The sequence below is a fragment of the Lemur catta genome, chromosome 15, assembly GCF_020740605.2.
Source record: "Lemur catta isolate mLemCat1 chromosome 15, mLemCat1.pri, whole genome shotgun sequence".
Classification (NCBI taxonomy): domain Eukaryota; kingdom Metazoa; phylum Chordata; class Mammalia; order Primates; family Lemuridae; genus Lemur; species Lemur catta.
The window spans coordinates 35,910,474-35,931,500 of record NC_059142.1 but is presented as its reverse complement, the minus strand read 5'-3'; the positions used below and the strand labels follow the sequence as shown (position 1 = coordinate 35,931,500).

At 34.4% G+C, this 21,027-nt stretch overlaps 1 protein-coding gene across 6 annotated transcripts in view; it reads right to left on the bottom strand.

The window, feature by feature from the left end:
• Window positions 1-21,027, bottom strand: part of SKAP1 (src kinase associated phosphoprotein 1) — a 251,697-nt gene that overhangs the window by 184,534 nt on the left and 46,136 nt on the right. For all 6 annotated transcript variants that reach the window (XM_045526284.1, XM_045526286.1, XM_045526285.1 and 3 more), the window contains exon 4: window positions 6,452-6,553. In XM_045526284.1, the coding sequence (XP_045382240.1) occupies window positions 6,452-6,553 (102 nt within the window). The remainder of the gene's footprint in view (window positions 1-6,451; window positions 6,554-21,027) is intronic.

Here is a 21,027-nt window from a genome sequence, read left to right as displayed (position 1 = left end):
TTAAGTTATATAAATTACTGTCAACTTGGAAACCCAGTTTGTCATCTTCATCTGTGATTTATACAAGACTATATAAACGACATGATGTCTTACATCTAATAAGACATTTATCTTCATGAAGGAGGCCACTGCAATCCTGAGCGACAGTTTACTTACCCTTATCACCGTTAACTCAATACTGAGTCCTTAATTCCTCCCAATGATCTGAAAGCTGACAGACTCACCTGAAGCCAACAAAAACTTGCTCAGAAATCTGCCATGCTCATGAAAGTGTGTGTTTTACTGAGGAATTTGTTCTTTGGCCCCCAAAACACAGACATGGAAACAAGTTTTATGTTCTTCCACAGTACGCGTCTCTAAACACACATACATAACTTCCATTAGTGTTGACAGGAGTCATGTGCCTTTATTAAAGAAAAATATACCTTCTTGCTAACAGCAAAGATGAAAGCAATTGTCTGAAGAATAAAAAGAAAATGAGATAAACGCTTGTTTGTATGTGTATGTATGCATGTATGTTTATTTACAGATTTATATATAGAAAGAGACTATATTGAGTCATTTTCATTATCTTTTTTTTTTTTTTAAGACAGACTCTTGCTTTGTTGCCCGGGCTAGAGTGAGTGCTGTGGGGTCAGCCTAGCTCACAGCAACCTCAAACTCCTGGGCTCAAGCAATCCTCCTGCCTCAGCCTCCTGAGTAGCTGGTATAGGCATGTGCCACCATGCCTGGCTAATTTTTTCTATATATATTTTAGTTGGCCAAATAATTTCTTTCTATTTTTTTTTTAGCAGAGACGAGGTCTCGCTCTTGCTCAGGCTGGTCTGGAACTCCTGACCTGGAGCAATCCACCTGCATCGGCCTCCCAGAGTGCTAGGATTACAGGCGTGAGCCACCGTACCCGGCCCATTTTCATTATCTTTGTATCATAGAATAAAAAGGAACTAAAAACTCTAAATATGTTCTCATGGTTTATGTAATTTAAAATATATATATACACGAAGAAAGTAACGGGCCTGACTGCATCAGTGAGAAAGACACAAACGGCTCTGCTTGCTGTTTTCAAGCAATTAATTCTTTCAATCTACTAGGGTACTATTGGTACTAGGGTACTAGGTATTACTGGTAGTAGGGTACCAGTGACTGAACCTGCAATAGGTTTCTAATATTCCAAGTAAAGCAGCCCTAAAATATACACAATTTCCTCCAAAGTTGTCAGCAGGATATCACCTAAGATTTATCCTGATCAATGAGGTCATTTACCTCTAATCCCTGCACCATTAATTCACATACCCCAGTAAACATTGTAAGAAGTACAGTTTATTTACTCTGCGAAACAACATAATTTATACACTAAAACCAGGCCTTACCCACAACTCACAACAGAGATCTCAAATTGGCTTGTGAACATTTTTTATATTCACTGAGTATAAAGTCAATCAGAAGTGCTCTCATAGATTTAGATGGCAAATCTAGCTTAATAAGTGGGCGTTCTAGGAATAGGATTTGAGCTCATTAAGAGGAAACCTTTTTAGACAATTAGAGCTCTTTATAAGTAGCCAGTAATATTAATGTGACCCTGAAAACATAAAGCAAAACATGAAAAAATGGATAATCTATAATTTGCATTTGTATTTGTACAATCGATAATTGTAATTGGAGATTTTAACAAAATCCTCTCAGCAGATAAAAGAAAATCTAGAATATAAAAGATGTGAAGAATGCCATTTACAAAAATAAAAATAGTGAGAGTGTATTCAGTAAATACTTCAGGAGCACACACAGCACATAAGCATAAACTATAATTACTAGGGCACAAAGAAAATCTTAACAAAGTCCAAAGAATCAAAATGATATAGACTGTGTTCTTAGATTATAATGTAATAAAATCAGACATCAATAACTTAAAAATCAGGTTTAGAACTTCCTAGGAACTACAACAAAACTAACCAAAATAAAATTTAGAACTAAAGCACAAAAATGCTTCTAAATAACACATAGGTTAAAAAGGATATCATAAAGGAAATTACAAAACACTTAGAATGCAATTATGACTATGAAAGAAATATATATCAAATCTTGTGGGATGCAGTTAAAGCAGTATTTAGAGGATAATTTTTAGCTCTGAATACATTTATTTTAAAAATCAACATATTCAGGGAAAAAAAACAATAAGGAGAATGAGTTGTAAAGCCCTTAAGAGTGGATTTCTATAGAAGAAAAACATCCAGCTCAGCAGAGCTCTTTGAAAAGCAGCAGCCTTGAAACCTACTGGAACTGCAATCCCTCACATGAATTATAATAGATATGTCATTCATAGCCAAGTCAATTAATTTCTCATTTCCTTACCTGTAAAATGGGATAACAGTATCTTCCTCTCTGAGCTGGTTCAAAAAGTAAATGAGGTAACCCACAAAAAGCACCTAGTACAGCACAAGAAGCACTTGATAAATGGTTCCTGTTACTAGATGACTTTATCATCCCTTCCATCTCCCAGATTCCATGATTCTAACTTTGGCACAATGAAATTTAAGACAAACCTGAACTCCAGTCACAAAAATCTAATCAATAAATTAAACCATCATTTTAATTGTATGCTACTAATATAGTTTTGTTTAAAATACATTCATATCTCATTTCTTCCCATAATTATAAAATAAACCCATGATCAACAAAAGCTAGTTTATTATTAATCATAATCTTAAATCCAAAACTGACTTGTATTTCAGAATTAAAATGAAAGCAGAAAAATGTAAAATAAAGTGCTAAAAATAACATTGTAAAAAAATGGATTCTCTTTATTTCTCGGATATTCTATATATTTTTGAATGTACCTTTCATAAAAGGCATGGAGTTGAAAATGGCCACTATTGATACTTTACCAGGTTTGAAATTTATTTTAAATCAACAGGTATATAATAAATCAATCAACAACAGGCTCTTCAGTTATTCATTACTACTCTTTTCCAATAATAGTTATGGGTCTTTACTTTTCCAATTCTGTTTCTCATTTTGCTGGAGAATAAGAACCTTCTCTAACCTTCAACATTCTCATGAAAAATAAGCTCTAAAAACATTCTTACTTCTTTCTAGATTTATCTGTCCAATATATCCATTCACCCCTTTTCTTTAATTAGAATGTAATAATACAGAATAAATAATACATTATTACCTATTTTAGGTTTCTTCCAAAGTAATTTTATTTTTTCTCTTTCTTCCAGAAGGAATCATTATACTCAGTTTATAGAATAATCACTTTTCTCAACCTACCTTTAAAAATAATGTAGATACATAGGAATTCTTTAGTATACCAACAAAATGAAATTATAGACACAGTAAAATCCATTATATATTTTGGACACTGAAAAGCAATCAGACCCTGAGCTTCATAGTTGTTGTACAGTTATTGTAATCAATGTTTCCTACTAATTTTTTTCTCTTCCATATAGTAGAAACTACGCTTTTTAGTTTAGAAATCTAAATGTTATTACTTGTTAGCAAGTTTTCACTCCCAATGGTGGGGCTATGTTCTTGTAGGTATCTCTCCATAGGATATAGCCTGCCTTTGAATTGTGGGCCTTTGCAAAGAAAAAGGAAAAGGAATTGTGATTAGGTAGCAACATGCTCTCATTTTTATGCATGGGTTAGCCTGTAACCTTGGTTTTCATTTTTTGTGGTGCACCTGGCCAGGTTTCTATATTCTTTTACATCTCTTTGTAGTTTTCAAAAGGCAAGACCCAAACACGACATGCACCATGGTTATTGCTTCTCATTCCTAAAGTTATGGGTGGATAGGTTAGACCATGTGTCCTTTAATAATTGTAAGTCTAGGACACTGCTCTGGCTGGGGGTGGAAGACAATAAAACAAATATTTTAACATTTTCTAATAAAGATAAAATTCCAAGAGCCTAAAATAACTCTCACTACAATAAATGTGAAAAGAGAATATCTTTACTTCCTAAAGAATTGCCTTAGCTATCTCACCAGCAAATAAACACACTAACTTTATATTTGTTTGTCTGTTTATTAATAGTGTATTTCCCCCATGAGATGGTAAGCTCCATGAGGGCAGGGACCATGTCTGCTTTTTCACTGCATATTTTACTTTCAGCTTAGTACAGTGCCTTGGTATTACCTTGGAATTTTTAAATAAGTATTTGTTAAAATAATGAATAAGTAGAACATCAAGTGTTACTATTTTTAAAATTTCAACTATTTTTAATGAAAATATTTTTAAACATACTGTTTGTATCTGTATGGTCTTAGCCAAAATGTCTGGAATATGAATCCACCTTTTTGGATAGCTCAGATAAGGACAGTGGTAAGGACAGTAGAGTGATTAAGAGCAGAGGTTTTACAACCAGACTATGCAGGTGTAAGTCCTGGCACTACTATTAATACTTACTAGCTATGTGATCTTCCCTGAGTCTCAGTTTCCTTGTCTGTGTTAATTTCCTTGAGTCTCAGTTTCCTTGTCTGCAAAATGAGGATCATCCTAATATCTACCTCTTAGGGCTGTTCTGAGGATTAAATGTTAATATATGCAAAGTGCTTAGAACACAGATGATGCAAGGCACATAACAATTGTTCAATAAATGCTAGCTTAAAAAGGTTTAATTTATAAAGGTACTGAGCTCTTAGGGGAGAGTTTGCACTTTTTTTGTATAATATAATATGGTCCCAGACTGCTGTTTTTTTAAATTCTTATATAAATTTTATTTATAGGTTTTGTTTTCTATATAAAGTTTTAATTGTTTTCCTGTTTCTTACCTCAATGTTATTTGTTAATTGATGCCTTTACAGTACCCCTTCTTCTAATATGAAGCCTTACTGTGGGGTGAGAAACCAAAGCACTATATTGGTTAGAAATTTGTAAGAAGAAGATTCCTCAGTGAGGGCCTCAGGAGCTCTCCTAAAAATAAGGTATCTAAGTGTTAACTCAGGACTCAATAACACCTGTTTTCACTTAGAAGTCTTTCTGGCTTACTTATTGTGTTCTCAGTTGTATTTGGGAAAATTGGAAATACCAAGTAAGTGACCTAAGGATTAATGAGGCACTATTGTTCTAATTCTATCAAGCATTAGATTAATCAGAAACAAATGAAAGGTTGATTTCTTCATGTTTCGCACTGTTAATTTTCTACAATTATTAATCAGCTACCAATGTAAGTATTAAGCTTTCAATCCAAACAATGTTTTTGGTGTAATAGCTGAACCAATATACAGATCCTATATTACAAAGCCGTTTTTAAAACTGGGGTATTACTAATTGTGCTAGTATACAAAGCTCAAGCAAAATAAAATGTTTCTGTGTGAGTCAACCCATAGTTCTTATGTGGAGGTTATCAATTCAATGAAAAAGAGAAAATACAAATTGTCAAAAGGCCTAAATGAAACAACAATTAATGTGCAATAAAAGGGGAAGGGAAAATAGGGATTATGAGCTCTTGAAATTTAAAGGAAAATAAATGGAAAGATTACAGACTAATAAAGAGACATAAGAAATGATTTACCAACCTTATTCCCAACCCTTAAGTGAATAAGATGGTTCCAATTTAATGTTGAGCTTAGTAGCATTTCTACCTTTTTAATCTTACTGGAAAGGCACAAAAGAGACTCTGATAAGAAAACCGTACACATCCGTGATGAAGAAACCTTCTGCTCAAGTGGCCAAATGCCAGAAGAGGCCCAGCTATCCCCCACACTGGGAAAATCTGAGCCTGAGCCAGAAACTGGCAATCACCAGGCCAAAATCTTTATATTTTTCAATCTTATCTTAAAAATACACGTATATTTTACATTCCACTCTGTTACATACCATTGAATTTTGAATATAAAAATAATGTTTATAACTGTTGAATTATTTAGCTCCTCCCATTCCCAAACATTCAAGTAAAATTGATGCTCCAGGAAGAATGGCATTATAGTTCCAATGCCTCCTCATTTTACCCCCTCTTGAACAATACCAATATGGCCAGGGGTATGGCAGAGGTCCAGGTGACATGATATCTTATTATAGTATGATGAGCTCAAGGGTCTCCAATGATCCACAATAAATTAATAATCCAATAATCATTAAATGAAAGCTCCAAATCTCATGCAACTCAACGAAGCTAAGAAATCCAAAAGAACGGTAAAAATGAAGCCCTGCAATCTGAAAATGTCCTCTTAGCTTTTGAGCTACCGTTTTTATAAAAAGATCAATAATGATGTCTTCCTGTTCCAATATGGAATTAGTGTTTCCCTAAATACATTAACTTCAGAAGTATTGAATTACCCAGGAGGATCAGCACCACAGTGAAACAAATAGCTGTTCTTTGCAAAATAGTGATTACCAACACAGAGAATCCACTAAAGGCTGCTGGATACAAAGTGACAAAAAGCAAAGATGCCAGGACAAAAGGTATCACAGTGTAGTGGTCACCCAAAAGCTAGAAAGATGACACTCACCCTCCTCCTGATAATCAGACAAAAAGCGTGCATCAGATGTGAGGGACAGGCCAAGCGTTCCACTGTGATTATCATCAAAGCTGTCCTGTCCAAGATCTCCCCCTGAGGGACAAAAAAGAAAGAAAATAAGGTCATCCTTTGGACATCTTTATAAAAGTATTTGTATATCTCTTCTGGCATTTGCAAAAAAAGAGATATCTTTCACTTGATGACAAACATGGCCACTATCCATTAATATGAGAAATAGATAAATAAGTTCAAGAACCAACTTACCTGATGGAAAATTTTCCACTCAAGTAACTCTATCACTAGAACTTAGGAACCGTTAACTTAGAGTGGAAAGACCTCTTGCAACCAGAGAGAAAATTCTCCATCATACTTAAAATGAAAACATAGCTATATAAATTTGTATTCATATATACTATGTCCCTAATAATTATAACTTTACCCTGAATGCCTCTTTCTGTTTATATTTCCAAATAAAATAGAAAGAATGACACAAAGGTTAACCCTCTATACATAATATGATGTAGCAAGATCAATATTCTTTCCTTCTCTGAAAAGTAAGAGAAGTAAAAATAGAGAGAACCTAGACTTTGCTGGATTCATTCCTGTTTGTTCTGCAACCTTAACAAAGTTCTTTTTTGTAATTCTAGTTTACAGCCTATGCAACCAACCTCCTAGGAATTCTAAAAGCTCTAAGAAGGTAATATTTGTTCTGTAAAATGGCTTTGATAAAAGGTAATGCATATACAATACTGAATTATGCAATTAAAAACAATGCTAATCCCTTTTGGGTGTTTTCAACATACATTGGATTGTATTCTGTAGAAGTGGCCGATGCTATTATGATACTTTAAAAGGTTCAGATGGAAGATGTTAGCTCATTCAGAAACCGGAAGAAAAGGCTCTGCATTGCAAATGGCTTTCCTTAAAATCCCCCAAACAGAGGTACAGTCTGCTGATAAAAGGACACCGACAGCTGCTTAGTTCATTTTACAAACATGAAAAGGGGATTTTCAATTGAATTTAATATTATCTCAAATACTAATTTCCAAAGGAAATCACCAGTGCTAATCTCAGTAAACACTGCAGAGTTTTGGCCCTGGATTTCAACTAGGGAGCAGTGAAACCAAACAACCTACATAGAATCTGTATTGCCTCACTTTAAAGGTTTATTTCCTACAATTAAACTAGAAAGATAGGGAGGATATAAAATGAGAATGGCTGTAGCCTTCTCTTTCCATAAATTAGATGATCACATCTAGACTCTTCTTCAAATGCTCAGTAGTAGTAGGTGTCCATAACTGAGTCGTACACCTGCAGATAAAGGACTTTAGAAACTAAACTGTAGAGTTTATTATGGAAAAGTAAAAATTTTAAAAACCTCTCACAACATGCATTGGCCAAAGCCAGCAGAAATGCCCTCCTTTATTAGTTTATTGATCAGGATACAAAGTTTATAGTTATGCTTAAAGCATCACTGTGTAATTTCCATAATAACCAGAAAAATTCTCAAATACTGGACTGAGGGTTAAAATGCCCAAATTTTACATCACTGGAAATCCACTGAAATTATATTATCAACACAATCTAAATGGACTGGCTGGTAATCTGAAAGTGAGCTGCAAAGTTAAAAAGAATTTTTATTTTGAGCCAAATAAAAATCCTTAAAAAGATAAAAAAAAAAAAGGTAGTTTGAATTTCCAAGCAAAATTTAACATTGGTGGGAAATACTAAATATTATTTATCAACTATCATTCTGGACTCAACGTTTTCTGCTTGCTTCAGAAATTTGACAAATCTACCACTAAAGGGAAGGAACCTGCTCCTATACATTCTATTAATAGTATTTTAAGCTTCTTTTTTTAATACACAGATCAGGAAAGGTGTTTGTTTTGTTGTGTTTTTTTAATGAACTTTTAATTTTGGAATGATTTTAGATTTATATAAGTGTTGCAAAAATAGTACAGAGTTCCTATCTACCTTTCACCCAGTTTCTCCCAATGTCAACTTCTTACATAACTAAGGTATATCTGCCAAAACCAAGAAATCAACATTGGTACGTTGCTATTTACTAAACTATGAACTTTGTTTGGATTTCACAAGTTTTTTCCATTAATGTCCTTTTTCTGTTCCAGGATCCAATCCAGGATATAATATTGCATTTACAGCTTCAGTTTTTAAAGTCTTACCCAAAACACCTGCCTGGATTTGGCACTTGATTTACTAACTTCAGATAGAAAAGTCACTTCCATGTGATTCCTGTGGTTTCTGAGTATACTTACCCATAGGGGGCTTTTAACAAATATGAGACTGTTCCTCTGTAAAGTATGCCACAACGAAGGTATACAACTCAGTGTGGCAAAACAGAGCCTAGGTCAGTACTACCAATGGTTGTGGTGGGGGAACATTTAAAAATATGCTTTACATCCAAGTGCAATTAGTTCCTGATGATGGAGATGTTGTTATAAGTGTTTTCAGTGTCATATCAAGTGGTCCAACTCCCTTGGGCACACACAGAAACAAGCCTATAACACTATACAAATAGACACTCCCATGTAATTAAAATGATTACAGCTACTCAAGATGCATGGGTGAAAAGTGTTATAGAAGAACAGCAATTACTGTGGTCATTTTGGATTTGTTTAAGTTTAGAACATCATTTTTCCTTAAAACATAACCGCACATATTCTCTGGATTCGTCTACAGCTCTGACAATTGTGGTTCCAAGTGGCCATGACTGTAGTCCAGTGGGATCAGACATAAATGATCACAAACTATAGTGACAGACATTTCCACTCAGCAGCTCTACAATTAGGGCTTAGAACTCCATCTGCTCAGAGTGGCTTTCTCACAAGCAATACCCCTTGCCACTGGAGACATACTTTCCCACTGCAACTCGCACAGAATCAATATATTTCTATACAGATATATATTCTAACACACCATATCTCCATTAATCACATCCACTACCTTCAGCCCTTTCTCCCTTTATTTCTAAACAAGATCTAGGGGAACTATATCAAGGGTTCACCTGCTATTAGCAGGTAATTTGCTCCTCTATCCTAAGTGTCATAAGAATTGGGCGCTAGATACACTCCTTAGTATATTCAATGGCAGGTTCTCCACCGAGTATCGTGCTGAGGGGCCCACAAGCGGGATGATTTCTCTATTGTTCTTTTCTGAGAGTCAAACTCAATTTCATTCATGCTCCATAGAGTGATAAGTTGGGAATTTCTGAGGGTTGGAGCAGAAAGATAAAGCAGCTTTGTGTCAGGTGTAAGGTAATTATTTGCTAGGCTTTGTGTGCTATTTGTTTTTATTCCCTGTGTTTTCATTAACAGTTAATGAGTTTTCTCCCTTAATTCTGAAACAATAGCTTGGCCACTAGAAGTTGGCTTTTTCTGCCACAGATTCAACCAGCTGTTGCTGCTCCATAAACTTTATGGAGAAGTGAATTAAACAGCAAAAAACTTTCATTTACTAATTCAATTCCAAATAAAAGAGGGGGAAAAAATGAACCATGAGGATGCTCCCCTTGTAACTATTTTAACTCACAGTAAACCCGCCTAGTCCTGAACTTGCAGGTACTATTCGGGGACAAAAACAGGCCATAACGACAATTTTACCAACAAAATGAGAAAGAAATGAAAAAAGACAGATACCATTTTAAAGCATTTTTAGAAACCCAAACTATGAGAATAATAACAGATAAAACATAGAAATACATGTTTGCTTATTCAATATGTAAAGACTCAATTTTTTTCATGTTAGTCTAAGTCATCATCTTTTATTTCCCTTCTAATTAATTGTAAGCTATGTTATAAAGACTCTACTCACATCTGCAATCAACTGTGTTGTTTATATGGTGTGGTTAAACATTTTCTAGGGTTTGCTATTACTTCACCAAGTATTTTTGGATAACATGAGGAAATTGAAATTAATATAAAATTGCCTGAAATTTTTTATTTTTTGTTTTAACTGTTGTTGGTATTGGAAAGGAGCACATGACTTCCTACTCTATTTAATATTTAAGAACCCATGAGACACACAGCTCCCTCTTTAAACTAATAAATCCTCACTAAAATGCTATAAATAAAGCTCCCTGATCCAAATCCAGTTAGTCTTCATGCTTGATAGAATTAATATTGCCAGATTTTCATGGACCAATTTAATAGTAATGCAGTCCCCAAAGCTCAACTATAGTAAGATTAGCAAAACTGCAGCTTATTATTCCTTATTACAACCATTCACCTAAGTTATTGAATCTAACACCAACTAAAGAAATATGTTGGGTACAAACGTGACCATATATGTGGAATGTATAATATATTTACTCATATGTAAATATATTATAGAGCACATTTGCAGCACCAAAGCTAAAACTCTGTCAACATTTCCATTATAAATTACACACCATTTTGCACATACTCATGCATTAGAAAATGTACGGTGTTTTCGACAGAACATCTTAGAGGCTTCACCAATTTCTAAATATCCATTTGGATCTGCGTGGTTAGTCCTTGTGATTAATCCATGTACAGTGAAGGTCTCAAATTCTTCTCTGTTCTGCATAGTCTGACTTCCTGCCCATCTCCTCTTTTCTCCCCTCCTACATCTGTCCATAACTCAATGTATAAATATTCCCTTTTCCCCCTGAAGGCCCTAGCTAGTGAATGTAATAGTACTGAATGTCATTAAGTCTACAGAACAAATGATAGGTCAGGTAAAGAAAGTTTCCATTTATCATTCTTTTAAAAAGTTGCTCCAACTAGATCTTGAATGTACAAGAAGTAAGTTGGGCCTAGGATTACATTTTTTAGTTTAGGATACTGTTTGCTAATTACATAATCATGCTAAGAATAATAGTTTCTTAAGAACTTTTAGAGATAACATTTGTGGAGAGTAGCACATCTAAAAAATGATCAGAAATGGAGCCAGATTGATTAAATAATCATAGTACAATCACTACGGCAACACCTGTGAGTCCAACAACCAAAAGAGCAACACAGCTTAATAATATTCTCAAAATGAACTACATCTGTCAGTGGTGCCTTGGACAGGAAAATGCCAGTGGGAACCAATTGAAAAGTTCTTTTTTCTCCCTCTTACAAGAAAGCAGTCCTTTGTAATGCAGTTTTTCATGTTGACCAGTAGGGTGGGCTGCAGTGTGTAGCATCATCCCAGTTCTTTTTAAAAAAAAGAAAGAAAGAAAGAAAGGAAAGTAGCCACTGTGTGAACCTTCCTGTTCCTCCGTCCATCCCAAGAAAATGCTGAGATTTTTAACCCTTCTTAGGTTTCACATAAAGGCATAAGTCCTGGATAGTAACAAACTGGAGGAGCGGCAGCAACAAATATAAACCAGATAATTGTATATGTGACAATGCACACTTCATAAAGCAAATTGCAACCTGTCAGCAATCATTCCAACTTCACACTAACACATTCCATCTACCACTGGTATTGTTCAACTGGCACCAAAGTGGAACCTGCTGAGTTGGAATATTTTCAATATTAATGAGATTTTGACAGAATTCAAAACATGGAAACCTAGATCTTTGGTAGTATGTGGATAAGTATATTGTGAAACTAATGCATTTATTATGTGGCAACCAGGAGATCATAACCTGGAATTACTGGTTCATAGTTCTGTTTTTTTGGACCACTGTATTAAGGACTCCTATAATTCTTATTATAAAACTATTCACTGGATTTGCAGAATGTTTTGACATACAAGAGAAAGTCAGCTGTAATAATAAAAATAAAATAGTCTGCTGAACTTTTACAGGGTACAAGCTCTGGGTCAAGGCTCTTCATGTACTATCTTGTTTAATCCTCAAAATAATTCTGTGATATATTATTATCCCAAAGACGAAGATGAAGAAATTGAGACACAGAGATTAAGTAACTTACCCAAAGTCATATAAGTGACTCATAAGTGGCAGAGCCAGACTTTGACCACACCTTGTCTGATTACTAAACTCTTGTTCTTTTTTTTAAGCTCTTGTTCTAATCCACTGAGCTGTACAGTCTCCAAATCTGCATTCTTAATAAATCAAAATCATTACTCAAAGGCAAAGCATACTGAATGACAGCCAATGACTTGAATCAACAGTATATATTATTAATTAGTATTTGTTTTTACTTCAGTAAAGTAAATCTATAATCATAAGTAATCATTATTATTATTAGTGGTAATAGCAGTAGTCATGTTAGGTATGGGGACTGGAACTGACAGACCAAATGTGGTCAATGATTTGGTCAAGAAGGAAGTGGTCCAATTCACAGTTCAAATTTGTTATAGTAGTAATATTGTAGTGATTTTTTGAAATATCACTTTTTGACATGAACTTCATGCTCACAAAATTTAATACATCTATTTCAGGCTTACTCACATCAATATATTGAATTTTTTTCCAGCACCTTCTGTTTGATTCTGTTTGATCCAGGGTATTTTGACCTTGCTTCACAGAAAATGAACCAGCATGTTCCATACCTAAATATAGCTTTGACCTGGTGTGGTTAAAGAATGTGTTTCTTTTCTGGCACTATCATGCTTTAAGTCTTAGAGTAAGAAAATCCTTTGAAAAATATACAATGCTACATAAACATAGCAATTTTATTACTAGTGGTTCATCTCTCCCTCTTTTCCTGTCTTTCTTTTTCTTTTCTCCCAAACAACAAATTGTCATAGGTCTTAGTACCTATTTATAATCCTGATGCATTCTAGGATCTGTTATCCCTGAATTGGTGGACCAACATTACTTAAGAAACTCTTTGAGAGAAACTATAAGGCTGGTTGGATTCTAATATCTTCTGCTAAAAAAAGAATAAGACTACATGTTCTACAGCCTACAGGTAGATATAAGAAAAGTTTTACAAAAGTCCAAGGGATAAAAATAAAATGATACACAATAAAGAATGGATATGAACAAGATTAGTAGGCCTAAAAATGTGAACCAGCTTTTAACATCCTGAAGAGAGGGTGAGTTTTCTTTTTGAGTAACAGACCTCCAATACCCCTAAAGCTGTAATGACAAACGGTGACAAGATCCAGCCTCCCCATACGCCACCCCACCCCAAACAGGGATTCCCGTTCATGTATTCTACAACCTGTATACGTGTATCACCACTATGAAAGGCCAAAAGCTCTCACTGTCAACACTTAAGTTCCATGTTTGGTCCCTTAGAACAGAAGTTTCACATAGAAGAGTATCTCTTTATTTCAAAATTTTCTTTTTCTTTTTTTATTGCAGTATCACTAACACAAAGTGCACAAACCTTAATGGTAAGTGGTATTACTTTTTAAGTTCAGGAAAATACCTTTTAGAGATGAATCATAATCAAGAACTTTTCCAGGCTTGCAAGTGTGTTAAATTCACATCAGCTGACAAGGACAGATAGGGTTCACAAGACTGGTACTTCCACTATTTGGCTCACAGGAGTCAGCAGTAACTGGAAGCTTTATTTTACACATCATATAAATCCCCTTGCTCATAACTAAGCAGTCCCTTTCCCGTGTTAGTGATATTTCAGCCATCCTGATAAGCAAGTTTCTGAGAGAAGTATGTGTTGATAAGAAGCATAATGAAAAATTAATGCTTTCTAATAGAATTGGGCCCACCCATTACATTATTTAACCTCCATATATCAAGAAAATTCACTGGGTTTCAAGTTTAAAGGTTTTAACTTCCTTTCCTTACAAAAAATTTTAAGCAGAAGAACCAAAAAATTTATACTCAAATTATTTACCTACACTTTTCTCTCAATATTTTGTGTTCAGAACATGAAAAATTTTTAGGAGTTCCTGATGAACATTAGCTCTTATGTCAAAATTCTATGTTCAGAAACTATACTTCTCATCTGATTTTTTTGTGTTGGTCCAGGTATAATACCATCTAAGCGAAATAACTTACAAGTTATTTTTTTCTCAACAAAAGTCTTCTGGGCTAATAAAATAAACTTGAAGCAGTCATTAATTTATCAGTTATTTGATTTTACTTGCCCTCTACATGAAGACAAAAATCAGAAATTCTATGAACTTTTAAGAAGACTGAGATGGGGTAACAAAAGGTATTCATTATCAGTTATCATGGGTATGGTATAATACTATTTTACTACTTATTTTAAAATTCACTTTTAAGTGATAATTCAATGCAACATGTCTATATATGTGGCTAGTTCTCAAACATTAAACAACAGACAATGCTATTTTATACCATAATCAGGACCTTGCCCATAAATTCATATTTAAAAATAAATAAATAATGAGTGAAAAACTTGAATGGATAAGAAACTACTAAACCATAATTCTACTGAAAAAAGAGCTCACTACCATGCTGTCAAATTTTTGATTTTTGTAAGCTTCTTTATTAAATAAAAAACTTAATCATGCCCGGAGCAAAATATTCAAACGTTACAAGAAAGTTCATCTCCCCTCTCTTCTCTCCAGAGACAACCATTGTGAGGTTTCTTGGGTATTCCATGAATTTTCTATCTAAATATAACAAGTGTCTCTGTGTGTGTACTGTACATCTTTTTTTTTTCTTTTTAAATAAATGGTAGCATTTGTTCTGTTCTGTCACCCAGGCTGGAGTGCAGTGGCATGCTCGTAGCTCACTGTAACCTAGAACTCCTGGGCTCAAGCAATCCTCCCACCTCAGCCTCCCAAGTAGCTAAGACTACAGGCACACACCACCAGGCCCAGCTAATTAAAAAAACTTTTTTTGTATAGATGTATTGTTCAGGCTGATCATGAACTCCTGGCCTCAAGCAATCCTTCTGCCTTGGCTTCCTGAAGTGCTGGGATTACAGGCATGAGCCACTGTGTCTGGCCCTGATTTTTGACCTAACCACTTATCTTGGCAATTGCTCCATAACGACATTATAGATTTGTCTCCTTTTTTTACTTTAAATAATTTTTTAAATTAAAAAATAATACATGCACATGGTGAAAATTCAAAAAGGATATAAACAATGAGTTTCTCTCCTCCTTTCTTACTGATATCCCCCTAACAGGTTACCACTGTTAATAGATTCATCCATATCCTCCAACAAATATTCTATACACAAACAAAAGCAAGTGTGCATGCACATGCTCCTGCACACACATGCGAGCAGATACACACACACACACACACACACACACACACACACACACACACAGAAACAAACTGTACACTGTTTGCCCAAATTGCCTTTTTCACCTAACAATACTCCTTGGAGAACATTCCAAATTACATATATATGTATCATTTCTTTTTAAATCTATACAGCATTCCATGAAATGGATGTAGCATCATTTATTTAACTAGTCCCCTATTGCTGGGCATTTAGGCTGTCTGTAGTCTCTGCTATTCCAAACAATGCTATAATGAACATCCTCGTATATAATATATTGTGTAGGGAATATAGAAGGAAGCATCATCTGATTCCAATGATTTATTTTACCTGCATAAAAATCAGTTCTTTCTCTTATGTCTTAATATCATCTATTCCAGAATAGGAAGGACATTTAGAAAGAACATAGAAACCTTAGAAAATGTTTACTTTAAAAGCAAAAAAGTGAGTCTTTTTGTTAAAAAAAAAAAAAAAGCTTACTGTCTTTGACAGTAGTTGCAAAACAACTAGTGCATTAGTGTAAAAATGCAGTATTCCACTCAAAAAAAGCCTCCACCAGTAGATGTATAGGAAGTAAAATATTTGAAAAGGTATCAAAGTCAGTAATTAACTTCAAAAACAGTTTGTATGTGTATCCACTTTCTACAGATTAATTTGTATAAAATGTAGCCAATAAGGAAAGGGGGGAAATGCCTAAAGGAAGTCAAGCCACAAAGGCAGCTGTCAAGATTGTTGATGCTAAAAGGTTGGGCCAAAGCCAAAGGCAAGAGTATTCATCCTGTGTACATTTCCCCCCTATTAAATCCCCCAAAGACATGGAAAACATACTGGAAGATTTCTTTTTAAAAAGTAGTATAGGTTAGAATATTCTAGATTCATAACCAATACTTGTGTTTATAAAATATTAGCATTCCAGGAATAGTGATAGAAAGATACTTAACAATAAATTACAAATATTGTAAATTTAGACTTTTTCTTACATTTGCAAACACATCATAAATTTGGGCTGTGTTTCTTTGTATAAATCCTACTTATGACCATGCTAAAACCTTTTGGCATGAATGCAAAGAGTATTTTCATAAATAAAACTTAGTAAAATCACTGTACACCCCATTAATTCAAAAACACTTCTCTTCGACTTCAAAGGAAACCCCTCTCTTTTTTTTAGTGTAAAGATGGTGTTTCTTTGCTGCTTTAATGTTTTGGTTCTTGTAGTTGTCATAACTACATGCTCCAAGTATGTGATCGTAAGGGACGAGAAGCAACATTTGTGCTTCCATTCAACATGTCCCAGACATTATAGAGCAACAAGCTCATAAATCTAACCTCTCAAGTGGTTACCAATAAAAATTCCGTATGTGTACCCTATAAATACAAACCTTACAAATATATACCTGGTGAGTAACATGGCCCTACACCAGGGTTCAGCTGGAATGAATGAATTTTATGGAAAGATATGTGAAATTTATATTACCAAAATTCCATACATGCATTTATTTGCCTATCGATACTTTGAGACATAAAAATAATACTTGTTACAACTTTAGTAAGTGCCTGTCATGTGGCAAGCATTCCTCATGAGTTAGCATCTCATTATAACTCATTACAACTCATAATAACTGTGAAGTAGATCTTATTGGTGGGCTATTATAGATGAGGAAACTGAAGCTTTGAGAGGTGACATCATTTGCCATAGCTTACAACCCTTCTAAGTAGAGGAGCCTGGATTTCAGTTCAGCTCTGATTTCAAAGCTTGGGCTCTTTCTATCATAAAACATTAACTTGAAACAACAATTTTAAAAAACAGTTCACTATTCTATATACTTTATGTCCAGATATACAAAGCATCTTATTCATTAATATACTAGTCTCACAATAGAAATAAAAGAATAATATCTTTTTTATCAATCTCAATCTGCATTTCTTTTACATTTGCATTATAGAGAATTTTAAACATGTAAAAAAGTAGACAAAACAGTGTAATAAACCCCCATGATACATCATCCAGCTTCAACAAGTGTCAATTTATAGTCGATGCTGTTTCATCCACACCCCACCCTGTTTCTTTCTCCCCTCCTATATTACTGGTCAGACATTATATCACTTTATCTTTAAATATCACAGCATATCTGCCTCTAAAATAAGAACTCTTTTTTTAAAACCCAACTATTAATATCATTGCCACACATAAAAAAATAGTTTCTTTTTCTTTTCTTTTTTTTTTTTTTGAGACAGAGTGTTGTTCTGTCATCCAAGGGTAGGGTGCAGTGGCATCATAGCTCAGTGCAGCCTTCAGTCCCTGAGCTTAACCATCCTCCCGCCTTAGCCTCCCAAGTAGGGAGGACCATAAATATGCGCCACCACACTGGCTAGTTTAGGTTTTTTGTTTGTTTGTTTTTGGTAGAGACAAAGTCCCACTATTTTGCCCAGGCTGATCTTGAACTCCTGGCCTCAAGTGATCCTCTCACTTCTACCTCCCAAAGTGCTGGGATTACAGGTGTGAGTATTCACCTTAAATCTCCTTTAATTTACAGTTAATGTGGCTTTATAATAACATTTTCTTTATTCACTTTGCATGATTTGCTTTTGCCAAACTGTATTTTTAGGCATTAATTTACTTTGCCATTTCAAAATGAGATTTATAAGATTCACAAAGTGGAATTTTTTTCATATTGAAATATACTGGATAATTTTCTCAGAAAACCCCTATACCATCCATACATAAACTCAAAGAATTTTTAAGCTGGCTAGAGATTTCACTGGCCTACATTTACCACTATCAGAAATATAATGTGAGTGACCATGGGACAAAAAAAAAGATCTTGTTATGTATATTTATAGTATTTCCATGGTCTTTCCTAAATTTTTATTTAAATATTTTATCATCTTTTTAGACTCTGAGCCTATGGTGAGAAATTCCATCTAATATTCAAGAAGATGTTTTTATAACAAATTTTGAATTGTAAATATACCTTGTAATCAAAATTTTGATTTATTAATATTAAACTAAAACTGTCAATAATTAACTCATTTTATAAAATGGGAAACTGAAGCAAAATGAAAAAAATCAGTTTGTTCAACGACTTAAAGTGATATTGTTGTCACATCCAAAGGCAAAATTGATACCATTGTTTATACAGCTGATCAATATCATCTTTTAGATATTGATTACTGAAATGACAAAAGTTCCATGACAAAAATTCCAATGGCTTTTCTTTGTAACTTTAAGAGAAAAATTAAGTAGGAAAAAAGTTTTTAAAGTAAGCAGGTCTTGAATTATTAAAGCAATCTTATTATAACGTAAAAATAAAAAGCCTTTTTCATGTTCTCCAGTTATATTTAAAATCATTAAAAGAGTCGTTCCATTTACGTCTCCTCTACGTTAAAGTAATATGCTTTTTGGATCATGCTTTATTTTCCCTGTTTCTTTTTTTTAAAAAAATAAACATCATTCAGGAAGTTGATGGTGGACCAATAAGAAAATTTGGGTGGAAATGTGAGGGAAAAACTTATCATTAAGATATCATTATTATAAACAGAAACTACATTTTCTTACTGTTCTATGCCCAGGCACTGTGCTAGATGCTTACACATCTTTCTACTAATCCTCAATAACCCTTCAATGACACAGTAAAATATGGCAATGAAGAGTATGGGCTCTAGAACTCTGAAAGAGTATGGGTTCTGGAATGAGTTTGGGGTTTCTTATGGGGGTGATGAAAATGTTCTGAAACTATATAGTGGTGATGGGTACACAACTCATACTATGCTATACTATACAATGCAATGCTATACTACACTACACTTACTATACTATACTATGCTAACAACCACTGATGTGCACTTTAAAAGGGTGAATTTTATGGTGTGTGAATCATATATTGATACAACTATTATTTTTTTTAAATGTGTGCTACTAAAAGGACTTTTATTAAGGGATCTTCTATAATCTTTTTTTTTTTTTTTTTTGAGACAGAGTCTCGCTCTGTCACCCCACGCACAGTACAGTGGTGTCATCATAGCTCACAGCAACCTCAAACTCCAGGGCTCAAGCGATCCTCCTGCCTCAGACTCCTGAGTAGCCGGGCCTACAGGCATGCACCAGGACGCCCAGCTAATTTTTCTATTTTAAGTAGAGACGGGATCTCACTCTTGCTCAGGCTGGTCTTGAACTTCTGAGTTCAAGCAATCCTCCTGCCTCAACCTCCCAGAGTGCTAGGATTACAGGCATGAGCCACTGTACCCAGCCGATCTTTTATAATTTAAGACTATTTTCCTTCTGGGAACCAGACCTGGTTTAGTACAAATATCCTGAAGAATGCAGAGTGTATTCAGCCAAATGCAGTTAGTAAAATTCATCCCACCATCTTCCCGCACAGAAGGTCTTGTCACACATAAAAATGCTAGGAAAAGCGTGGGGCCAGCATTTCTTTCTTTTCTCCACCCCAACACTACCTAGTTCTCCAGGGCTTTTTAAATTTTTTCTGCTAGTTTTCTCTTTATCACATATTCCTATTCTTTTCATAATCTTAAACTGTCCTGCTGTGCCTTATATAGACTAGTTACTGCTCCCATCCACCCCACCAGTTTCTGAAGCATACAATCAGCTATGGTTTCATCAAAAGGGCAAAGTAAAAGATATCCCTTCCTCCCACTTCCCCAAAAAGTGTCTGTATGAGGAGGCGCATGACTAGGGGCAAGAGTATGAATTTTTCCACTTCATCTTTCCTTACATTTACTTCCAAATGAGCAAATATTTTTCCATACATATTCAATTGTTGTTGAGATGCAAATAGAGTTTTCTGTTCTAAATAAACGATCTTCAATTGTCCCCCTGGCTGCTTTGCCTCTGCTCTTTCTCTAAGAGAGAAAGGGTGTGTAAAAGTTGCGACTGCAATGCCACCATCACATGAGTCTGGGAAAATGTGCCCTTTGTCTTTTTAGTCCTATATAGTCTCTTACGTTAAGCTCTAAAATTATTTCCTCTTCTCATCACGTTACTGTACCACATCTCTGACACCAATTCTTTATTTTTCCTTTAGGTAATTAATTCTACCCTCACAGTTGCATTCATTTCTGCTGGTTCACAATCATGTTCTTCCCCCTGTGGATTTTGGTTAGCATCTGTTAAATCCTGAACTATAGGGCCATTCCCTGAATAGTGCATTTCGCATTTTGCAGAGCAAACTGCTACATTATTACATATAATTCTCTACTACTCAATCTATTTTTTTCAGCTATAAATGCTTTATTTAGGACAGTTAGATATATAGTAACACAACATCACATTATTAAAAAATAGTATAAGTACTCTGACTTTAACTCACAAGAGTAAAGAAGCTTTAAAATATAAGATTTTTATTTCTGAAAAGCTGGCTTTTAAAGAAAGCCTATATAGATTTGAAATACACTGAAAATGTGAGCTAAAACAATAAAAATTTTAATAAAACTCT